Raw genomic sequence first — 20,110 nt, 5'->3', positions numbered from 1 at the left:
ATATTAACAGCTAATGTAACCACAGTGAAATTGTGTTTTTCTCTACTTCCTGTCATTCTAGTGATGGTGGCTTTTACAGTTTCACATGCACACGCCTCACTCAGGCTCAACATATCAGGATTAATTGAAGGAACTGCCGGTTAAGCTGGATCTTATTTATCTTTTTTATCCCCATATTGTTAATGTACAACTTGCACTTTTTTTTTTAGCTAACTGTAATGTTTGTATTTTTTAAACATATTCTGCACTGTAAATAAAAGAAGTTCCCGATCTCGTTATACTTTGTATAATGACAATAAAGGCATTGAATTGAGCTCAGACTTTCTTTCAGCTACATGGAATATAGGGTTCTAATGACACGTTTGCATATTTTTTTAGATGCATAATCTCACGGATTCCAGTAAAACATTGCTAAATATAGTCATTTATTAATTCTCTACACTTGCTATAACCTGTACAGGCATGGAGATGTCTGGTGGAGCCAATCAAAGTGATTATATAAGGTACCCTGCTGAAGCAATCTTTTACAATTTGAACCAAGACATTTGTTAATGAAGAATAGAAAATACTATGTAGAAGTGCAGAGGTAAACATCTGGCTGCAGACCAAAACACAACAGTTCTAGGATTCTGTTCCCACTGGTGACATCATGTTTTCATCAACTCCTCCATGGACACAGCTTGATGAACTCAACACATGGTTAAATTCAGGATCTGTTTATTCTCCTTTTAATGTGTTGATCTCTTCTATATTTTACATTTCCCCTGAGGAGAAAGATACAACTTCCAAACCATAGAAACCTCATGTGACAGACAAGTGCTTTATCCATGTTAATATTTTAATGTAGCAGCATAAATAAAGCAACAAAAAATATCAACTTTTGATCTTATTGTTGACATAATTTCAACAACCACCAGGGGCTGCTGCAAAGCAAATACTATCACACTTATTCTGTCTGAACTTCATGATAAACCAAGACATGTGCATTGATTCACTCCACCGCACATTCAGGGAATCATTTAATTCTTTAATTAGATCCAGTTGTTGCTATTTACAAGTAGAAAGAAAGTCAGTCATCTAATACATTTCCACATTTCTCCATTTAAAAATGAACTTAGCTTTACAGAAGAGGTACACTTTCATAGTCCCATTCTTTGAGTAGTTAATCAAGAACTGATACTCTGCCTTTAAAAAAATAGCAACCTAATCAATTTTAATCTTAAAAATGACTTTCAAACAAAAGGAAGACACGACATACAGAAGCTTTAGTTAAACCTAAATTGACCTCAGAGAACCCTGTCAGCTACTGGCCAGATCACATTACCAGATAAAACACTTTAAAATAGACTCCCTGTTGACCGTTTATACACTTTTTAAAAAATAAATTCCTGCTCTACTCTCACTTACAGCAACCTACATTTAAATCCTAATATTGACAAATTGGCTACAGAATGCATTGCATGTTTCATGTTTAAAGGGAAGTAAAAATAAATGTTTGGGAAAAAAAAAAAGTATTAGAAGCTCATTTTTTCAATGGCACTGAATTTAGGGTTGGCTCATGCAGAAATAAGTGACACATGAAAACCAGTTTTCTATGGACCTTTAGGCATCAGGGTATGTTGGCACACACACACACACGCGCGCGCGAGCACGCGCACACACGCACGCACACACCTGGCTCCTATGACTATTTTGGAGCTTAAATGGCCACCTCACATCACAACCACAAATACAGGCAGGTCAACTAAAATGGCTAGAATAAAAGCTCTCAATACTCAAAAAGGACAATATAAAATGTCTTGTGCATCACAGAATATTTTGCACTTAAATCTTTCCAAGTTCCATTCAAATATATCACAATAGCAGTCTTTACACAAACAGTATAAAACACAAAATATCCCAGAGTGCTCCAGTCCTAAATCAGAATATTCCAGTCTTCGACCTCCAACTTGTTTATGGTGCAGCTGTTTGTCTCTAATAAATATTACTGTGTGAAGAATAGCAGAGTATTATTATTACCAACACTATGTTATGTTATCATTTTAGCAACATGAGTTAACTTGTCTATATACAATAAAGAAGAGAAAAGGCAACACAGAATGAGGCCGCATTTAAGTTAGTCCCTAGCTCAGAGTACCTGAGGGGTTCCACACAAACACAGAGTGAGAATCAGCCCTGTAGGTCCTCTGACACTTCTTCATTTCATTGGCACGTAGTTCCCACTGTCGTACGGAAACACTGCACATGGTCCACACCCACCACAGCCACGACGGGGAAAGTGAAAGCCAAGTAATTAAAGGGCGATGGAAGGCAAACGAGAAGCATTCTTGCTTTGAGCCAATCCAAAGCGGGTTTTTTTCTGGTCAAGTGGACAGTACGTTCTTGAAATGTCACAGGGCCATCTGTTCGACTTGCCAAAAACATTGTAAGTGCTTGATTATCCACATGCGGGGGCGTTAAGGCCGATGAAACCTGTGCACAACAAAGAGAAATCATTCAGCATGCAGGCAGATTCTTCATTCTGAAGTATTTATTTAGATGAAGCTCATTTGAAAGCTCTATATGGTGCCTGATATTTTAACACAATATATCCATTATCACATCCATAAACATTACATGTTTATACAAACATTCTCTCACAAACAGACACAAAAGGGATTACCAGGGGAAAAAAGACCATGACCAAGTTATTTTCTTACAATGTTATGACTCAAAGATGTTAGACATAAAGGTTCAAATGTTAGGAGACACCATCCATATCTGCTTGACTTCAACAACTAAAATGGTCCTTAACAGAATTTAAACAAAAAACTAAATTAAATATTGATAAAGGTTAAATGATTTAAAATAGGGGTGTACAGATTCAACCTCTTTTCACTTCCAATACGATACTGATATTGCTATCTTGACAATTGCCGGATTTTGATCCGCTAGGATATCAGCATGGATCACACACACTTTTATTTTCCTCGTTTTTTAGTGTGGAATGTTAGAATAGCTTGATTAAAGAGTAACTAAACCCCCAAAACTTGTTAATCTGCTGAAAACAAATGTATTTTGGGTATGAAAAGGCTGCTTGGTTGCTTGATTTTGACCATCACCAGCCCTCCCAAAGGAAGTGTAAGAAACAGTTTATTAAAGGGAGGATATAAAAAGAGAGGGAAGTGTTACACCTAGATGAGGGGGAAGGGAACAAGGAAGAGCGAGTCAGGGTAGAAAATGGAAGGGTGGGAAAGAGTTGATTATTTTAAAGTGAAAGTGAGATGTGGTGTTAGTTGTGCATATTGTGTTCTGTAATCAGTTCAGCCAGTCTGGTGACAAGTGTGGAGAAGTTGAAGGTGGTGACACAGCACCCAGCTTAATGGTGGAAGGAGTGAGTGGTAATACCTAAAACTGGTATTTGGGAGCCCAGTACGAGTTTATCCCACAGCTCAAGGGAAAAACAAGGGGTCAAGTTAAACTTTAAGTTGTTATTATTATTCAAACAGAGGACAATAATAAGCAAAATTTAGTATGAGAAAAACTGACCCATCTTTTAATTAACCAAAGGGTTACATACATTTCAACCTTAAACATAAGAATATTCTACAATTGAATGAAATGCAAAAAAAAACAACAATTAGAAGATCCAAAAAAAAAAAAAAAACAACCTCAATACAGCTAATAAAAACAATGTAGGTATAGATTTTAGACCAATATGCAATACCAGATCGAGACACCCCTGATCAAACCAGGATAAAATGAAGAAACCAAGAGATAAATGCAATTTAAGCCAAGGGTACCAGGTGGCAGCTTGTGACTAGCCGTGCTTAGATTCCCACCTCCTGTAACCTTGTGCACTGCCGTCTGCTGTACGACCCCCATTTCACAAATGCAGTGGCACAATTTTACTCAGTTATAACCCAGTCCATAGTGACAAAGAGCTTTGAGAACCAGTCACATGGGTAACGCATCTTTTTTCTGACCAGAACCTCATCCAATTCTGACAAGTTAGTCCAAGGCAGGGAAAAGGTTTTGAAACAAGGGGAAATGAGTTTTTTGCAGTCACTAGCAGAGTTGTTGATAAATTGTTGATTGAATGTTGAATTATTGATAATGCAAAATGGTTTAGTCTGGACTAGATGGGGGCATAATGGAGCTTCTTGCCCAGGGTGTAGAACTAGCCAGGACCCTCTCTGAGTAGAAGCAAAACTAAACAAAGTATAAAATATTTGTGGAAGTGAATTGATTTCCTTTCCAGATTAATGTTTACTTAAAAGTAGCGTATAAATGTACTTCCTAATCCTATTTCATATTGATAAGGCTGAATAAATTTTCGGATTCACTTGCATCTGAACATGAAAAGTAAACATTTTCTAAGTGAACTTCTCTAGAAATTGAACATTCGTTTGCTTTGGACATATCGATTGGTAGCTGAGAATTCCTCTGCTGACGTTACAGTGCTGCTGAAATCCCAGAGGAAGTGAATTGTACAATAAATAAAAATTGCAGAAAAAAAACAAGATATCGTTTGGCACTTGTATCACCGGATGTCAGGATAAGGTGCAAAAAACCCCATAAGATGTCAAAACTGTTGTCATGTGCCCTTTACATGATTGAATGACTGGATGCAGTTTTTGAGCACCTGTGTTCTGTGTTCCACATGCTTATTGGGACTGTGAGCAAACTAACCAGGTTTGTAATATAAAGGACTAGAGTATTGTTATCCATTTGATAAACCAGTACCTTGTATATATTCTGCTGTCCTCATGAACCTCCATTTCTGTGCTCTTATAGTCATTGAGCTCCTTCCGGATGGCGGCCTACACAAAACAACATTTTAGTTAAATGATAGAAATGATTAGAAAAAAAAAAACATTCTTTTACTTCACTCAGGAGAAAAAAAACAAAACATGGTATTGTATTTTTTTAGTATTTAGTGAATTTTGGAAACATAAACCTGTTGGGACTGCCTGTGCATGAGCTGCACTGTATGTGCAAACATGAGAATTGACAGCAGTACCTTGTCAGCTGGGGTCAGTTTGGTCCATGGTTTGTCCGCCCTCCTGTCATAGTCCTGGGCGTCTGTGACCTCCACGTATTCGTGAAATCGTAAGATTTTCCTTGCCTGCAACTCTGCAACTGTAGGTCTTTGACTTAACTACAGGAAGCAAAGAGTTTTAAAATCAGTTTCACTCATAAAACAAGTTTTGTATTTGATGCATGTCAAAGATGTAGCCTGACCTTTCTGGTCAGCCGCCTCTTGATCTCTCTAACTTCCGCTTGTCTGTCAGCCTGATTCTTAGCTGCAGAGACAAACAAATGATGGGAAATGAAAACAACAGAGCGTGCTCAGATTTGACAGCTTGGTTTTGAAGAACCTGAAAGGTTTTTGTCTATCCTAAAATTAGATATGGAAACTTTGTTCAGAGCTTGAAAATCACCGCTTCAAGTGGAAGCTGCTTATGCGTGGGCTTGTTTTTACAAATGACACTAATCCACAGACAAGGAAGAGGGAGTGTTTTGATTGATATTAATGTATTAGATGAACTGCAGCATCATTGACTTAATCAACATCATACTTACGTTGAAGGATGTTTCTTTGCTCGAGCTCCTCAGCAGTGGGTCTCTGGCTAAGGCGCCTGCAGTGAAAAAAAAAGACAAGAGCTCTATTTTTACAGCTTCATCACTTTGTCAATCTTACAGTAAGTAGGACAAAGATCTAAGAAACACTCGTTTTTTTTTCTTCTGCAGAATATACATGTCTTCAGTTTTAATGAGTTCATAAAGTGGGCCTGTACCTGGTGAGTGCAGTTCCAATCTGTGTGCGAATGGCCTCCCACTGTTCCCTGCTCTGCCATGTGAGGCCCGTCTGTCCTGGAGGTGCGTTGTCTCTGCTGCTCCTGTCGTGACAGTACCTGTCCCGGTCTGGGATGGAGGATCGACCGCTCAGCTTCAGAGCCAAAGTGTCCTTCCTCTTGACTCTGCTGGCCAGGGCACCTGAGAACAAAGGCCCAGTGGATTAAAGGTTTGACCAATCTCTGCATAGAACTGACAGTGAGATGAAACACTGTCGGTTGAGCTTGTTATTCTTATTCACATACGGAATTTCAATTGTGTTTGTATGCAATATGCAACCAAACAAAAAATGATAACCTAACTTTGCGTATGAAAAAAGTTTTTCAAAAACAAATAAAAGCAAAATTAACTTGCATGCACACAGTTAATAAGCCTCTATACGTGCACCTAGAGCTGTATCAGGATTCAAGATATGAAGTTTTCTATTTTGGGGATATAAAAAATTATAATATCGTCTATATCAATATATAAATATTTTATAGCTTATTTTGTAATAAAACACTTGTTTTATGAGTCGCTGCTTTCACTATTTCTCAGAACAGCATAAATAGCTCCTTTAGATGATCACTGAGTCCAAACACAGAACAACTCACTCACACGTGCTGTCCCTCAGAGGAGAATAAGCCTGAAGTGGCACATATTGTACAGTTCTGTGTGTTAATGTAAATGTCCCAGCCCCATTGAGTATTTACTTTTCTTTTGTTGTCCTTTTATTTGCATTCTCTGTTGTCCCATCATGCATTTCTTTCTCTTTTTATTCCTTTTGTGTATTTCTGCTGTCACTTTGTGCATTCCGCTTAGGGCCACTAGTTGCCCATAGTTGTGATACACGCACATGTAAAAAATATTTTAACCAATCTTAAAGCACCGTGATGTTATTTTTACCCTGAATTGTCTTTCTGGTAAAAATTTATTTGAATTAAAAAATATCAAGATTTATATCGTATATCGCCATTTTGAGAAAAAATATTGAGATATGAATTTTGGTCCAGCCCTACGTGCACACCTGTCTATAACCATGCTTTACACGGACAAAATCTTCTGCTTACTGAGTGGAGGCTCATCTTCTTCATCCTCATCGGAGTCTTCATTTTTATGAAGCGCAGGATCATCTGAGTCACTGTCTTCCCCACGCATGTTAAGCTCCCCGTCCTCATCCTCGTTCTCTTCCTCCTCCTCACTGCTGTTTTCACCCGGGATGACACAAATTCCAACGTCACCCACTAAACACCGGCGAGTTCGGGGCTCCAGCTCAGGCTGAGGGATCTCCCCGTCGTATTCATCATCTTCCTCATCGTCTTCATCCTCTTCTTCTTCTGAGTAATCATCTTCAGATCTAATGCAGAGAGCAAATAAACAATGAATCAGACTTTCAATTGCACATGAAGCAGCAGCAGTTCAATGTCAGATTAAAGAAAATTACTTTTACTCTATATACAGTATGCATCCAACCATGATTAAAGTCTAAGTAAAACACATTCACCAATTTGATTTGCTATAAGGAAAGGCTATAATGTCTGAAGCAAGTGAAGATGTCCCAACTATTATTAATCAGTGGCTACAATAGTTCAAACATTGTACAAATTAGCCCTGAACACTGGTTACATAACTCAATGGTTCTCAACCTTTTAAGTCCGCGACCCCCAAAACAAAGGTGCCAGAGAGCGGGGATCCCCACTGTACCTGAAGGTGGTTAAACACAGATATGAACATTGAAGAACAGTCATGTGGAGATAGGGCCATCTATATGGTGGAATAAATGGGAGAGCTTTTTGGGGCAATTTGTAATATAAAAGGTAGGAACAATCAGTTCAAATTGTCAAGTAATGGGGATGATAAATTGTAAATGTGGTTAAATTGGCAAAAAGTAAGCATGAAATATGATGAAAAGAAATTAAAAGAGAAAAGTGGTGGAAAGGGTTTATAAGTGTCTAAAACATCTTGGAAAGTGGCAGAAATTGGAATAATGTAGCAAAAATGCATTAAAAGGAGCAAAAATGTTACAAGAAAAAGTGTTGCAAATAGGTGAAATTACGGCAAGTTTGGTGCAGCTGCAGAAAAATGGTAAAAATAAGCAAAAAGGGGCTCAAATTGTTAAGAAAAATAGTTTCTTGGAGGGATCTGGCGACCCCCTCCCAGTGTATCGCGACCCCAAATGGGGTCCTCACCCCCAAGGTTGAGAACCACTGACCCAACTAATAAAAATATAAACCCAATTGTGTTCAGCACTATTGCCGAGTGCAACAGTCAGTGCAAGCTTTGCCAGCTACAAATGCAACAGCAGGCTACTTAAATGTTACGAGAGGAATGCAAATTAAAGTAGGGCACAAAAGTAATCAGTTATAAGGAAAGCATGCAATTTTTAAGAGAAATTATAGATAAATAATTTATGAACTGCTTCATGTTTTAACCAGATTACCTGATTCGCTTGTCAGATATAGGAAAAAAACAACGAAAAACCATACAGGACTCTTTAAAAAGTGTCTAATCCTGGATTTTATGCAAAAAAAAAAAACAAAAAAAAAAAACAAAAGCAAATAATTGCATAAGATTAATCTCATGTACATAAATACTCTTCAGCTTACTACTGACTACCTAGTTCCTCTGTACCCAGCCATGTACCATTGTCCTTATTTTAACTTGTGTGTCTGTGTGTGGTGGATGGGGTTTGTACGAGGTGGGTGTATTCTTCACTTTGTAAAAGCACTTTGAGCTGCATCTCTATGTACGAAAAGCGCTTTTTATAAATAAACATTGATTGATTGATGTCAACTTAAATCAAACATTCTGCACCACGACAAACTCACAATTTCAGTGGCTGGATGCTGACAGGTAGGGGGCGACCACGCTCTCCTTGGTACTCTGGTGGGGTTTCAAACAGCAGTGTGTGTGCACGCTGTAACCCATCTGGATGTGGCTTGGCGGGGCCGGGGCTAGACAGCGCTCTCTGGATCATGATGTGGAGCGGTACTGGGGTGGGGCGCTGCGGAGACTCAGTGGGCGGACTCGGCGGGTCGAACAGTATCGGGATGGGTTGGGGGAGTGGGTGAGGATAGGAGTGCTGATGGTGTAGGTGGTGGGCGTGCATGTGTTGCCGTGGCGGAGATGGTGGTTTGTGAGTTGGCAGGGGTGGTGAGGGAGGAGGTGGGGGCAGCTGGAAGCACACAGATAGGTTGCTGTGGTCCTCAGAGGAATGAGGTGAAGGGTTGATGGGATGGCCTGAGTCTTCACTGGTGCGTTTGGTAACGGGGGTCGTCCTTTTAGGGGGCATGGGAGGGGAGGGCTTAGCTGGCACATGGCTGACCCCACCAGTGACATGGCCGAAATCACCTGCAAAAAAATACAAAATGGAACAGATAATCATCCTATTGATTCATGTGTATAATCTGAGCCAGGGTTGGGGTCAACTACATTTTTCAGTTACAATTAAGTCTTCAATTATCCATGTTCAATTACAACTCAATTACGGTGACCGGCATTTTTTCCTCTGAAAAGTCAATTACAATAACGTTCTCCATTACTAAAGTTCAAATTGTATTTATTATAATTACAGAGCCTGAAATAAAAAACCTTATAACACATTTGTTAGCTTTCTGTTAGCATCTCTTATGACAATGGGTAGGTTTTGCCCCTTGACGTAAGTCAGCTGTAAAACTAAATATTATCCTTCATCCAATTTGTTTTTAACCTCTTGGTTACATTTTTATGCTTCCTTATCCATGAAAATATTGGTATTTATGTTTTTGGTGTGGGTGTCTGAGCCTTTTTTCTGTCAGTATACCCCTTGATTTCAATTTTAAAAAAAAATAAAAATAAAATGATACTCGAGAATTGACGTAGTGGGAAAACTTGATATGAAATATTAGCTACTGATTGTTAACTACGCATGTATAAGCCATAGAACTGTAACATGATTCTTCTAATTAAATTGTAATTGACAGTTTTTATATAATTGTCATGACCAGTACAATTACAAAGTCAATGGTCCAAAATCACTTGCAATTAAATTATGATTACACCACAACAGATTTTTAAAATTCTAATTCTATATATGTCATAATTGTAACTAATGATCAATTGCGCAATTACAATTATAATTGAACCCAACCCTGGTCTGAGCTAAGCTGTGTTAATGAAAAGGAAGCAAGTGAGCGCGTGCCACTTTGCTGTCAACCCTGAAAGATGGCATACACGTGAGCGGTTGTTGGGATTAAATGTTTAAATAAGCATCATTGCACACATACGGGGAGGTTGAATCAGATGAATGGGCCATAATGGCACAAGTGTGTTAAGCATGTGACCACGGACACAGAAAAAAAGGGGTCCCGGAGCCCTGTGTGTTCTCCACAGTCAAAATCCCAAATGTGTCATTTTTCAGTAGGACTCAAATATTAGGATGGTACAGTGACACAAAGCTTTGTATTAGTTTCATGCACAGTGGTGTTCCTAGCAATGGTTCTTCAAACTGTGTGGACCAGCTTTGAAGCAACAGTGTATAAAAGCCATATTCAAGTACAAAAGCGTAGTAAAGCAACAGCCTGCAGATCTAAACATGCAGCTAACTGGAATAGCATAAATCCACCTCAATAACCTAACTCCATCCTTAGGGTTAGACGCCTGCAGTTTACATTGTGCAAATCATTCATTCATTCACCCATTCATTCATTCATTCCAGCTGAACGATAAAAGGCCGAAAGGATTAGAGCTATACATTTCATTTGATGCGTTGCAGGCCACAGCTGGATCTCACTAAAGCCTTACTCTTACTCACATGCCAAACGAGCGAGCACAATCAAACAGATGCTGCCTTTTTTTTTTTAGGCACAAAGCATACGTTTTCTCAGTTCAATATAATCATGCACCTCTTATGTACCACATACAGGGTGAAGTGAACCAACACGTTCAACACACAAGAAAGGACGTACAGTATGTCTGCAGCTTAATAAGATGCAACATGATGAAGACTCTGGAAGAAGATGCACTCTGACAACGAACACTGGTCAGAGTGGGACCACAGACCATCCTTTTACCTGAGCGCAGGCCTCCAGCCCGCCGGCACAGGTACACAGGCAGGGACAGGTAGACATCGTAGTCACACTCTCGCTTCCAACAGGACCAGTAGAGAGGAAGCTGAGCATTTTCTCCCCCCTGCAGGGCGGAGACTAACAGGGAGGCTTTCAAGGTGAGTAGTTGATTACGACAGCTATATCGTCAAACTACACAAATTATTGATTTGTAGATGTATGGAAGTGGGTTGTGGCTGTTAATGCTCACTATAAAAAAAAAAAACTCATCGGATTTAATTACTGTTCCCAAACAATATCCAATCACACCTGTAGCATATTATCTAACAATTATTACACAGGAGCCTTATAATGCTATTGTTTACTGTCATCTACTGAGATGGAACAAATATTCTTTATTACCATTGCATGGTAATAACACTCACTAGATAATCTCACTCAATAATTCCAGCAAGTTCATTTTTGTTTTCTTTTTTAAATTAATATGTTATGGTTTCATTTATTCAACTTTTTTCAGGAAATTTACTTGGATCTCCTGACATGTTTCGACTCTCAACTGTCAGTCTTCCTCAGAGGCGTCAGCTGATCACTTCAATGTGTCCTTAAGAGTTCTTTCTGGACGTGGCCCACTTGACAGTTCTGTCAGGCTGGCCACACCCCCTGCCCCCCCGGTGGTCTCTGGAGAAGAGACCATTGGGCGACAGGAGATCGAAGTAAATTTCCTGAAAAAAGTTGTCTGAATAAATGAAACCGTAACATATTAATTATCAGAACAAGAATAGCAAATGCAAACATCCATCTTTGAGTCAACGAGTAAAACTGAACAGCTTTATATGGTTATTATTGTCACTTAAGCCTGATTGAAGGTTCTGCATAAAATCCCCCGCTGTAGACGCACCTAGCGCACGCCGGCATAGACCCCCTCCCTCGTAGACCTTACGTGTGCCTCACAAAAATCTGGACTACCCGTCAAGGTGTTGTCAGCTAGGGCTGTGATTGGTCACTCTCTCTTCCAGTCACACCGCCATGTTTCAACTTTTTGCGGAGCGATACGAGAGTTGTTTCTACAATGGATTGAGTCACAGAGAGAACCGAGACAGACTAAAAGTGCCAGAGTTTGATTATTTCCTTTCATGGCTGCAGCACGCGAAACGCCACCAAATGGAGTCAATCACGGACAAAAGGTGTGTGTTTACTGTTATTATCGCTACTACTGCCTCATCTCTGTACCACAGTGTGTTAATGTGTGTGTTCACTAACGGTAAACAATGACTGACATGCTGTGGAGGCTGCCAGAGGAGCAGACAGGACGTTATGTTTAAAGTGATCCTTACAGCGCTGTCCCCCACTGCCCGCTACCTGGGGCCGTGGACCCAGTTACCTCCCTGCTCCCTCTCCGCTCTACGGCGGGGTCAGGGTCCCCTCACCGGAGCAGTGGACAGTCCGCTTGATACATGTTTACACTTTGTTTACGAGTTACGTATATTTATATTGACAAATAAAGTGCACGTTTTGAAACCGTTGTTTTAATGTTTGTGTCCAACAAAACACACGTGGTTAAGTACAGTAGATAAGTAATAATCCAGAAATACATTACATTTTAAAATGCTTAAAAACATAAAACATATTTTTCTGTGACCGGAAGATAAACAAGAGCTTTTTAATGTTCATTTCTAACAACAACAACACAGCCACAACCCCCTAGCGGCATGGCGTTCCCTCCATGCAGAAGTAAAAGGGGTGTGTCACATTGACGGCATGCCCCAGGCGTAGGTTCTGACTCTGAACCTTAAACCACGCTTTATTGTCATAGGACTACCCCTGTATCACCACAAAATCGTTTCACAAGCAGACATACACAGACAACTACAGATCTATGCATGCCATCCAGCTAAACAAAGACAACACCCTAAAAAGGGTAAATCTAAGCTATGATCTGAACCATCGGATACCTTTAACCTCCAAAAACCAATTTCGGCTACATCAGTGGTGCACTTTCTTGATTCATCACTATGTCACAGTTTGTCCAACATTATCGAAAACAAGCGTGCATTCAATAGGGCTGGGTGATATGGACCAAAGCTCATATCTTGATATTTTTTCTCCAAATGGAAATATACGATTCTGGGTTAAATTTGCTGATGCAAAACGTCTCACAGGATGCACAATATGTGCCACTTTTGTCCTTTTCATGCGGTTCTGAAATAGAAATATATCGTTATAAGGCAATAATGCAATTTTGTATATCGCCAAAACAGAAATCTCAATACGTCTTGAGGTATTACCCAAGCCTAGCGTTTAAAGTGCTTTTTTTATCTTATTTTTTTTACATATGCAGCTTCCAAATTAAATCTCATTCCTACGAGTAAAGTTTACAAATAATAGTCTTTTATTTGAGCTGTCTTTGTAATGTGGGTTGACTATCCCTTTAATTGGTTCCTTCTCTGAAACAAGTTGTTCGGTACCCCCAAGGACCCGGTTTCTTCCCTTTGGCCAGATTTCAGAGAGCCACACATAAGAGGCTTTAACTTGCAAAGACAAGGTCTTGAATGCTTAAAATAGAGGTCTGTATTCTTTAGAAAACGGAGAGTGTGCTAGGAGCTGCTGTCTTTAAAAGTAAATATGCCTCAATATTACATTTACTTTTGTAAATCGTTTTTAAATCATGTCATTTCCGGGTTTATAAACCTGTGACTTCAGAGCAACATCTTAGTCATGAGCCAACATGACAAATGCAGCAGCCTTTTTTTTTTTTCAAGAAAAACTTAAATTGTCAAAAAGGAAACTAAACTACTGATGGTCAAAATCCATTATATAATTATTAGAGGTGTGAAAAAAATCGATTTCACGATATGTTGCAATATTTTGGGTGCTGATTTTAAATCAAGTTTTTTATTTAAAAAATTGATTTTTATTTTTATTTAAAAATGTTTTTATTTTTAATTTTTTAATTGTTTTTTTTATATTTAATCAATATTTTTGTGTAATTGTGCAATATTTCAGTGGTGGTTACAATGCTTTCATTATGTTGCAATGGTTACTTGATGCACTTGATTTTATGATGGCAGTGTGTAACGCCTGCAATATTTATGCATGCGCAGACATTTTATTTTCATATAATCTGTTCAGATCAGTGTTTAATCTGACACAATAGGATAAATGATTTTGTCTTATTTTTGTGCATTGTCAGTAACTCAGGGTGATTTATCCTTAATGCTCTCACTTACAGTTGTTACAATGCCGTCATTATGTTGTCATGGTTACTTTGAGACTTCTACACAGTAGTTTCAGTGAAAAGAAACTTGTTGCACTTTATTTTATGATGGCAGTGTGTAACACTGCGTTTTCTTTTTTTCAGTGAAAATGTGCAAAAACACTAAAAATAAATAATAAATAGGATGTTTTGAAGCAAATAGTTTTGACTCAATTTGTCCTCTGAATGATCAATATCTTCTGATGAACATATACAGAAACTTGATTTTTCATCTCTACATTTAATTTTGTTATTAACCGAGTAGAATATTGCGATATATCGTATCGTGACCCAAGTATCGTGATATGTATTGTATTGCAACATCCTTGCCAATACTCACCCCTAATAATTATATTGTCAATAGAAAAGTCAACATAATTCTATTATCCTTAATAGACAAAATTGATATCCTCGCAAAAAAATAAAACATCTTAACTCATCACAATGGCATTATCACATCGGCTACGTAGGTCCACATTTTAATAATAAATTCCCATAATGTGCAAATGGTGAGAGGAATCAGCCGCAATCCTGGATATACAGACCCACAACAAACAGAAAAAGACAACAACTAATGTGCATGTGGGAGGTAGCGGCACCAGCCATGAGAGTCTTCGTTATCTTCAAAGTGTGAAATAATAGAAAAGTTACAGCTAAAGCAGCTCAGGCATAGAAAGTAATTAGCTGAGGAGGATCTGCTTAATCTGCCCTGATAACATCACTCCCAACCTTCATTTATTGACCTAAAAACTATTGAAATGGTTGTAGGAAATGGACATATAGGATGGGTCTTTTTGATTCTATCATCTGTGATCATAAGTGGGCACCATTTAACAGAACTTACCCAGCATGGTGCCATTGCCTCTGTTGACGGGCTTGGGTGGAGGCACGGGTGGCTGCTTGGTGGCCTGAGGGGTAGAGTTCAGGGGTGGAGGTTGATGAGTGTTGGTACCCGCAGACGACACCGTCCGAATAGGTTTGGTGGACACAGGTGGGGGGGATGTGTACTGGTTGCTGAGGTGGTTGGATAGAGTCCGAGCTGGCCCGTCACTGCCGGGCTCAGGGGTGTGGCTCACCAGCCATTTGGGAGCATTGAACGACTGTTTGGGTGGCAGGGGTTCATGTAGGGTGTCACGTAGGGTGTCACGTAGGGCCTCCGAGTCAGGGACAAAGTGACTGTCAGACTCTGAGTACAAAGTGAAAAAAACAACACTTATTGGTGTTGAAAGTGTTTTTAAACATAATTGAATAAAATTGAACTCCAAAAAGCTTCCACATTGTTAAGCTATGAACAAACTTACAGAGGCTGCCTTTTAAATATTGATGTAAATGTTTTAGTTTAGATGCTCCAAGTGCTCTCTGTGTGCACTTGTTTGAGAATCACATTATCTGGGGATCAGCTGGGAAGATAAACAGCGTGGGTGGCTGAAATTAGTTCCAAAAAAACAGCTTCCCTCTTCCTACTGCACAGCCCAGCAGCTCTGATAGCCCTGCTGCTGCTGCTGCTGCTCCCACGCCACGGCTCCGAGGCTCACAAGTTCAGGGTTACGTACTTACAAGCAAACCTTTGTCAGTGTGACGCCATCAAAGCAAAGAGTGAATGATAACAGCAGAAGAACAGGAGTAGAAAAATCGAGAGCAAGAGGAGGAGCAAGTGGAGGATAGAGGGATGTAAAAGGAGGACAGAAAGCAGGAGATGTGATAAAGATAGAAAAGGAGTGGGAGAGAGAGGAAAAGTGGTATCAGAGAGGAAGAACAAAGGGAAATACAAGGTGAGTGAGGAGAGAGTGGAACTGGTTTCCTAAAAAGGAAAGTTGGAGAACATGCAGTATCATCTCAGCTGGTTCTTGCAGTAGTATTAACACTTAATGTCAATGTCTAAGACCTTTGCACTGACTGCCAATGCTATTCATCAAGGATGCAAAAGTACCATAAAATAGTCAAATAGATGTTTTACAGGTATAAGTTGCAACTCTTCACCAACTATCACTGATGTGGCACGGTTAGTAGGGCTGCTCAATTAATCGAAATTACGATTTCGAATATTACACCCCACAATTACAAAAATAACATAATCGAGAAAAAACAATTATTAAAAAAGAAATAAATATTATTTTTCGTACATATGTTTTATTCGCTAAATAAAACAAACCCACTATTTCGGACATCTACAATTAATAAAGCATGGCACACACGTTATTAATACTAACTTTGAGTTATTTAATCCACGCACAGGCAAGCTCCTCCCCTCCGCCCTGCCCCTATCAAAGCCAAAGCTAGCCTGCAGGCTAACACGAGGAAAGGTGGTCTTGAAACATGGCAGGAGAAATGCAACAAAAACTCTTGGTAAACTCTTGGTAAACAAGCAAGGCAAGTCAAACACTTTGGGTTTGACGATGAAGACCTAGAGCAAAGACACATTGTTTTGTGCAATAGTGAACATACTTGATTTTAGTGTTTGAAGGATTTTATTTATGTTTACAGAATATATTTGATGTTTTTTTGTACAAAAAGTAAAAAAACTTTTTGGTTGACAAATAATTGTTTGAATAATCGTGATTTCAATTATAACTAAAATAACCGTGATTTATTTCATTTTTCTATAATCGAGCAGCCCTAACGGTTAGTGTTAAACCGTGTTAATAGAAATGGTGACGGTGCTGTGATAATTAGGAGACGAGAAGAGAGGACAAGCTATTCCCTCATGTTCCTGAATAGGCCACTTAGCTGGAGCAGGTCTCCTGGGAGCCCACAGGATCCTGTCTATATGTGGGAGGACAGCACACATTTACTGAAGTAATAGTAAAAGAGAGGATAAGAAACACACAGGGTAAAGTTACATGAAGGAAAATGAAGCTTTGTCTCAAAGGGGAAAACAAATAGTGAAAATGGGTGAATAACTTCTGATGAAAGGGTGAATAACAACTGAGAGTAACTCACCTCTGCAAGCCCTTCCCTCCTCAGCAGATGCATGTCGAGGGAGGGTTGGTTTCCAGTCCGTTTCTGCGGTTCGGCTCCTCCTGCCGTCCTCTGAGGGGGCCTTCTGCAGCCCTGGCCTCTTCTGGCCGTCCTCTGGGCGAAGCCTACCTCCACGTCTGCTCTCCACCATCTGCCCATGAACCTGGCCTTGCCAGGCCAAGTTAGGCTTCCACTCGCCCTCCCCATGTGCAAGTGGCCCCTTTCCTCCACCTCTCCATCCATCCTCAAACTGTCCTGTGCCTCTGGAGCACTGAGCTCCACGGCGGTCTCTGTCCGATGGAGGGCGACTCATGCGGTCGTCTGGCTGGGTGAGCCACACAGGGTTCAGCCGATAGTCCGACTCTGAGGGGAGTTTGCCCTGGCTGCATGGGCTCCTGCCATAGTCACCTCCTCCACCTCCTCCTCCTCCCCCAACAGGCAAAGTGTGGCCATTCTTCACGTAGGACTGCTTCACAGTGTGTACCTCAGCAGCTGAATCTGGTGGTTAAAATCAAGGTTCCTTTGAGAATAGACAACAGAACAATGAGATGATCTAATGCTGCGTTGACCCACAGGTGCATGACTGTATTGGTAACAAATATAGTCCAACATACTTAATATTCACCACTGATTTAAGCATAAAAATCAAACCAAAACAAAGGCACTATGACAAACATCATATATACAGTATGTTAGAAGATTTGTGTTTAGACAAACTTAAAACAAACCGTTTCCACTTTGTCACACATGGACAGTATTGCTTCTATAGGCATTACCCTGTTGTAAAGGACTGGAGCCAATGCTCGTCTAATTTGGAGGAAATGTGGAACACTCACAACAGGACGCCAATTTATCTTAGGGTTAACACACAAATATTCGTATGTTTAATCCTACACAAGTCAGAGGGCGATCATGGCTCAGCGGTAGAGTGGGTCGTCTAATAACCGAAGGGTTGGGGGATTGAATCCCGCTCTATCCAATTCATTGCCTAGTATGAATGTGGTGTGTGAGTGAGTGTTGGTGGTGGTCGGAGGGTCCGATGGCGCACTATGGCAGCCTTGTCTCTGTCAGTCTGCCCCAGGGCAGCTGTGGCTACAATAGTAGCTTACCACCACCGTGTGTGGAGTGAAAAAATAATGCATATCAATGTAAAGCACTTTGAGTGTCTATGAAAAAGTGCTATATAAAATCCAATGCAATATTAGTATTATTATCATTATTAAGTTAGGCTGTATATGCTCAGGTCAAATTTCTAAATATATAAGTGTAAATGAGGCCATGAGTTCTCTCAGACTGCTGTATGACAATCTTTGTTGAACAAACATTTATAAAGGGTTCAACTTTAAAGCCATTCGCAACCCATCACATGAATGCACTTAAGACCATTGGTCTAAAGCTAAATAATACAACTTTGTTAATAATTTGTGTACAAAAGGCTTATCACTCCTTTGTATTTCCACTCCCATAGAGCGTTTATGCAGAAAAAAACATTTTCCTTGGACATCATTTACTAAAGTTTTTTAGAAAGAAAAAAACCAACTAAGGGCAAATACTACTGATCGGAAAATGACGTCCTTAGTTCTAATAAAGTAAATGATAGTGACAGGATTTTAGAAAAATGTATTCAACTATTTTTGCAACTGTTAAAACAGATATATTGTTAAAATGTTTCATTTGTAGTATTAAGGTAATGATGTGAGAAAAAGCCCCAAAGCTCCCATTTGGGCAACCTCAAGGTTCAGGCAACTGAACGCAAGAATGAAACAATTCAAAATATTGTGTATTTCTCTTTCTACACAAAGAGTTTACTGTTGAAATGAAATTAATCAATTCTGTCTTTAAGTTAAATATGTAGGAAATTGAGGAGGATTTGAATTATGGTTACATGCATCAGTAGAACAAGGTAGATGTCCTTAGCTGAGCCTTTGTTTGTTGGTGTGAGGAAGCAGCAGATGTACGTTTAATAATTAGCATGTGTGCACGCGCGCACACACATAGACACACTTCCCACAAGCTGTTTTGCTGCAGGACCTGGTTTGTTCTAGTTTCACTCTCCTCTGGAGAGAGACAATCATGTAACTTTAAACCACAATTGCAGTGATGTGAGAAACGGCAAGGTGAAAGTGGAAGTGCCTCTGTAAAGTGATATCCCAGACATCTTCTGGATGGGCTGACGTGGTTCATGATGTACTGATGACTTGACTGTAACTGTCTATGTGGGCGTGATGCCCCTTAGGGCTGCGTCTGTCACAAACATCCAAATGTAAATCTGTCCTACCGCTGTCCGGGACCTCCTTCAGTACGCCTTGCTCTATGAGCTCCTGCCGCGTACGCCTCGTCGACATCTTTCTCTCCAGCTCTGCTGACAACCAACAGAAACACACCAAAACATAAACGCAAACTCAGAGATGGGCATTTTTACAAGATATTGTGACAATAGCGTCACAGTAATACAAATCTGAAATCTGAGAAAGCGTGCAACCAATCTGTGAGGAAAGAAAACGGAAAACGGGAAACATACAGTACAAACCTTCGGAGGTTTCTTTAAATTTCTCGCTGCTTTTCTTCTTATGCCACTTCCATGGTTTAAAGATCTTGCCAAGAGTGGACAGCTTGCCTTTGCGCTTTGGGAGAGGTGTCGTGCCCCCCTCTCCCACCATTGTGCTGTGGTGCTGCTCAGCATCATCATCTAAAAACAGTTTAAAGGGGACAAGAGTTTTATTTTCAGTTATAAAACATCGACAAGAAGAAATTAAAGCAACCAGGTGGAAGAATAATCTGAAAGCAGATCATTTTTCCCCACTAACTGAGCTCATCATTTCTAAAGAGGATCAGGCTCATTATGGCGGGTATTATCTTTAGCTGTGAGTTCTCAGGGACTGCGTGTGCTTTGGCATGGTGATGCTGAGAGCTTGCGGACTCCTCCACATATCCACAGCTAAACAGGAGAGGTTCAACACTGGCACTCAGCCAGGATTCCTCACTGTCAAGTACTCACATTCCTTAGCTGGATGAAAACAAGTGCCTTATCAGCCTT

General features: G+C 39.9%; 1 protein-coding gene across 11 annotated transcripts in view; it reads right to left on the bottom strand.

Annotated features, from left to right (window-relative positions):
• Window positions 1-1,006: 1,006 nt before the first annotated feature.
• The window catches only part of phactr4b (phosphatase and actin regulator 4b), a 38,703-nt gene continuing 19,599 nt past the window's right edge, over window positions 1,007-20,110 (bottom strand). For 6 of the 11 annotated variants that reach the window (XM_028470461.1, XM_028470457.1, XM_028470458.1 and 3 more), the window contains 13 exons: window positions 19,604-19,762; window positions 19,352-19,435; window positions 17,056-17,571; window positions 14,960-15,301; window positions 10,869-11,000; window positions 8,646-9,168; window positions 6,888-7,174; window positions 5,781-5,979; window positions 5,566-5,621; window positions 5,224-5,285; window positions 5,003-5,140; window positions 4,726-4,802; window positions 1,007-2,472 (listed from right to left, as the gene is read on the bottom strand). In XM_028470461.1, coding sequence (XP_028326262.1) covers window positions 2,457-2,472; window positions 4,726-4,802; window positions 5,003-5,140; window positions 5,224-5,285; window positions 5,566-5,621; window positions 5,781-5,979; window positions 6,888-7,174; window positions 8,646-9,168; window positions 10,869-11,000; window positions 14,960-15,301; window positions 17,056-17,571; window positions 19,352-19,435; window positions 19,604-19,733 — 2,562 coding nt within the window. In that variant the 5' untranslated portion in view covers window positions 19,734-19,762 and the 3' untranslated portion in view covers window positions 1,007-2,456. The remainder of the gene's footprint in view (window positions 2,473-4,725; window positions 4,803-5,002; window positions 5,141-5,223; window positions 5,286-5,565; window positions 5,622-5,780; window positions 5,980-6,887; window positions 7,175-8,645; window positions 9,169-10,868; window positions 11,001-14,959; window positions 15,302-17,055; window positions 17,572-19,351; window positions 19,436-19,603; window positions 19,763-20,110) is intronic. The other 5 variants (XM_028470460.1, XM_028470455.1, XM_028470456.1 and 2 more) reach the window with 3 other exon arrangements.

Source organism: Gouania willdenowi, chromosome 16 (genome assembly GCF_900634775.1).
Source record: "Gouania willdenowi chromosome 16, fGouWil2.1, whole genome shotgun sequence".
In the NCBI taxonomy this organism is placed as follows: Eukaryota; Metazoa; Chordata; class Actinopteri; order Blenniiformes; family Gobiesocidae; genus Gouania; species Gouania willdenowi.
The sequence above is the reverse complement of the archived record's forward strand: the minus strand, read 5'-3'. Positions and strand labels throughout refer to the sequence as shown.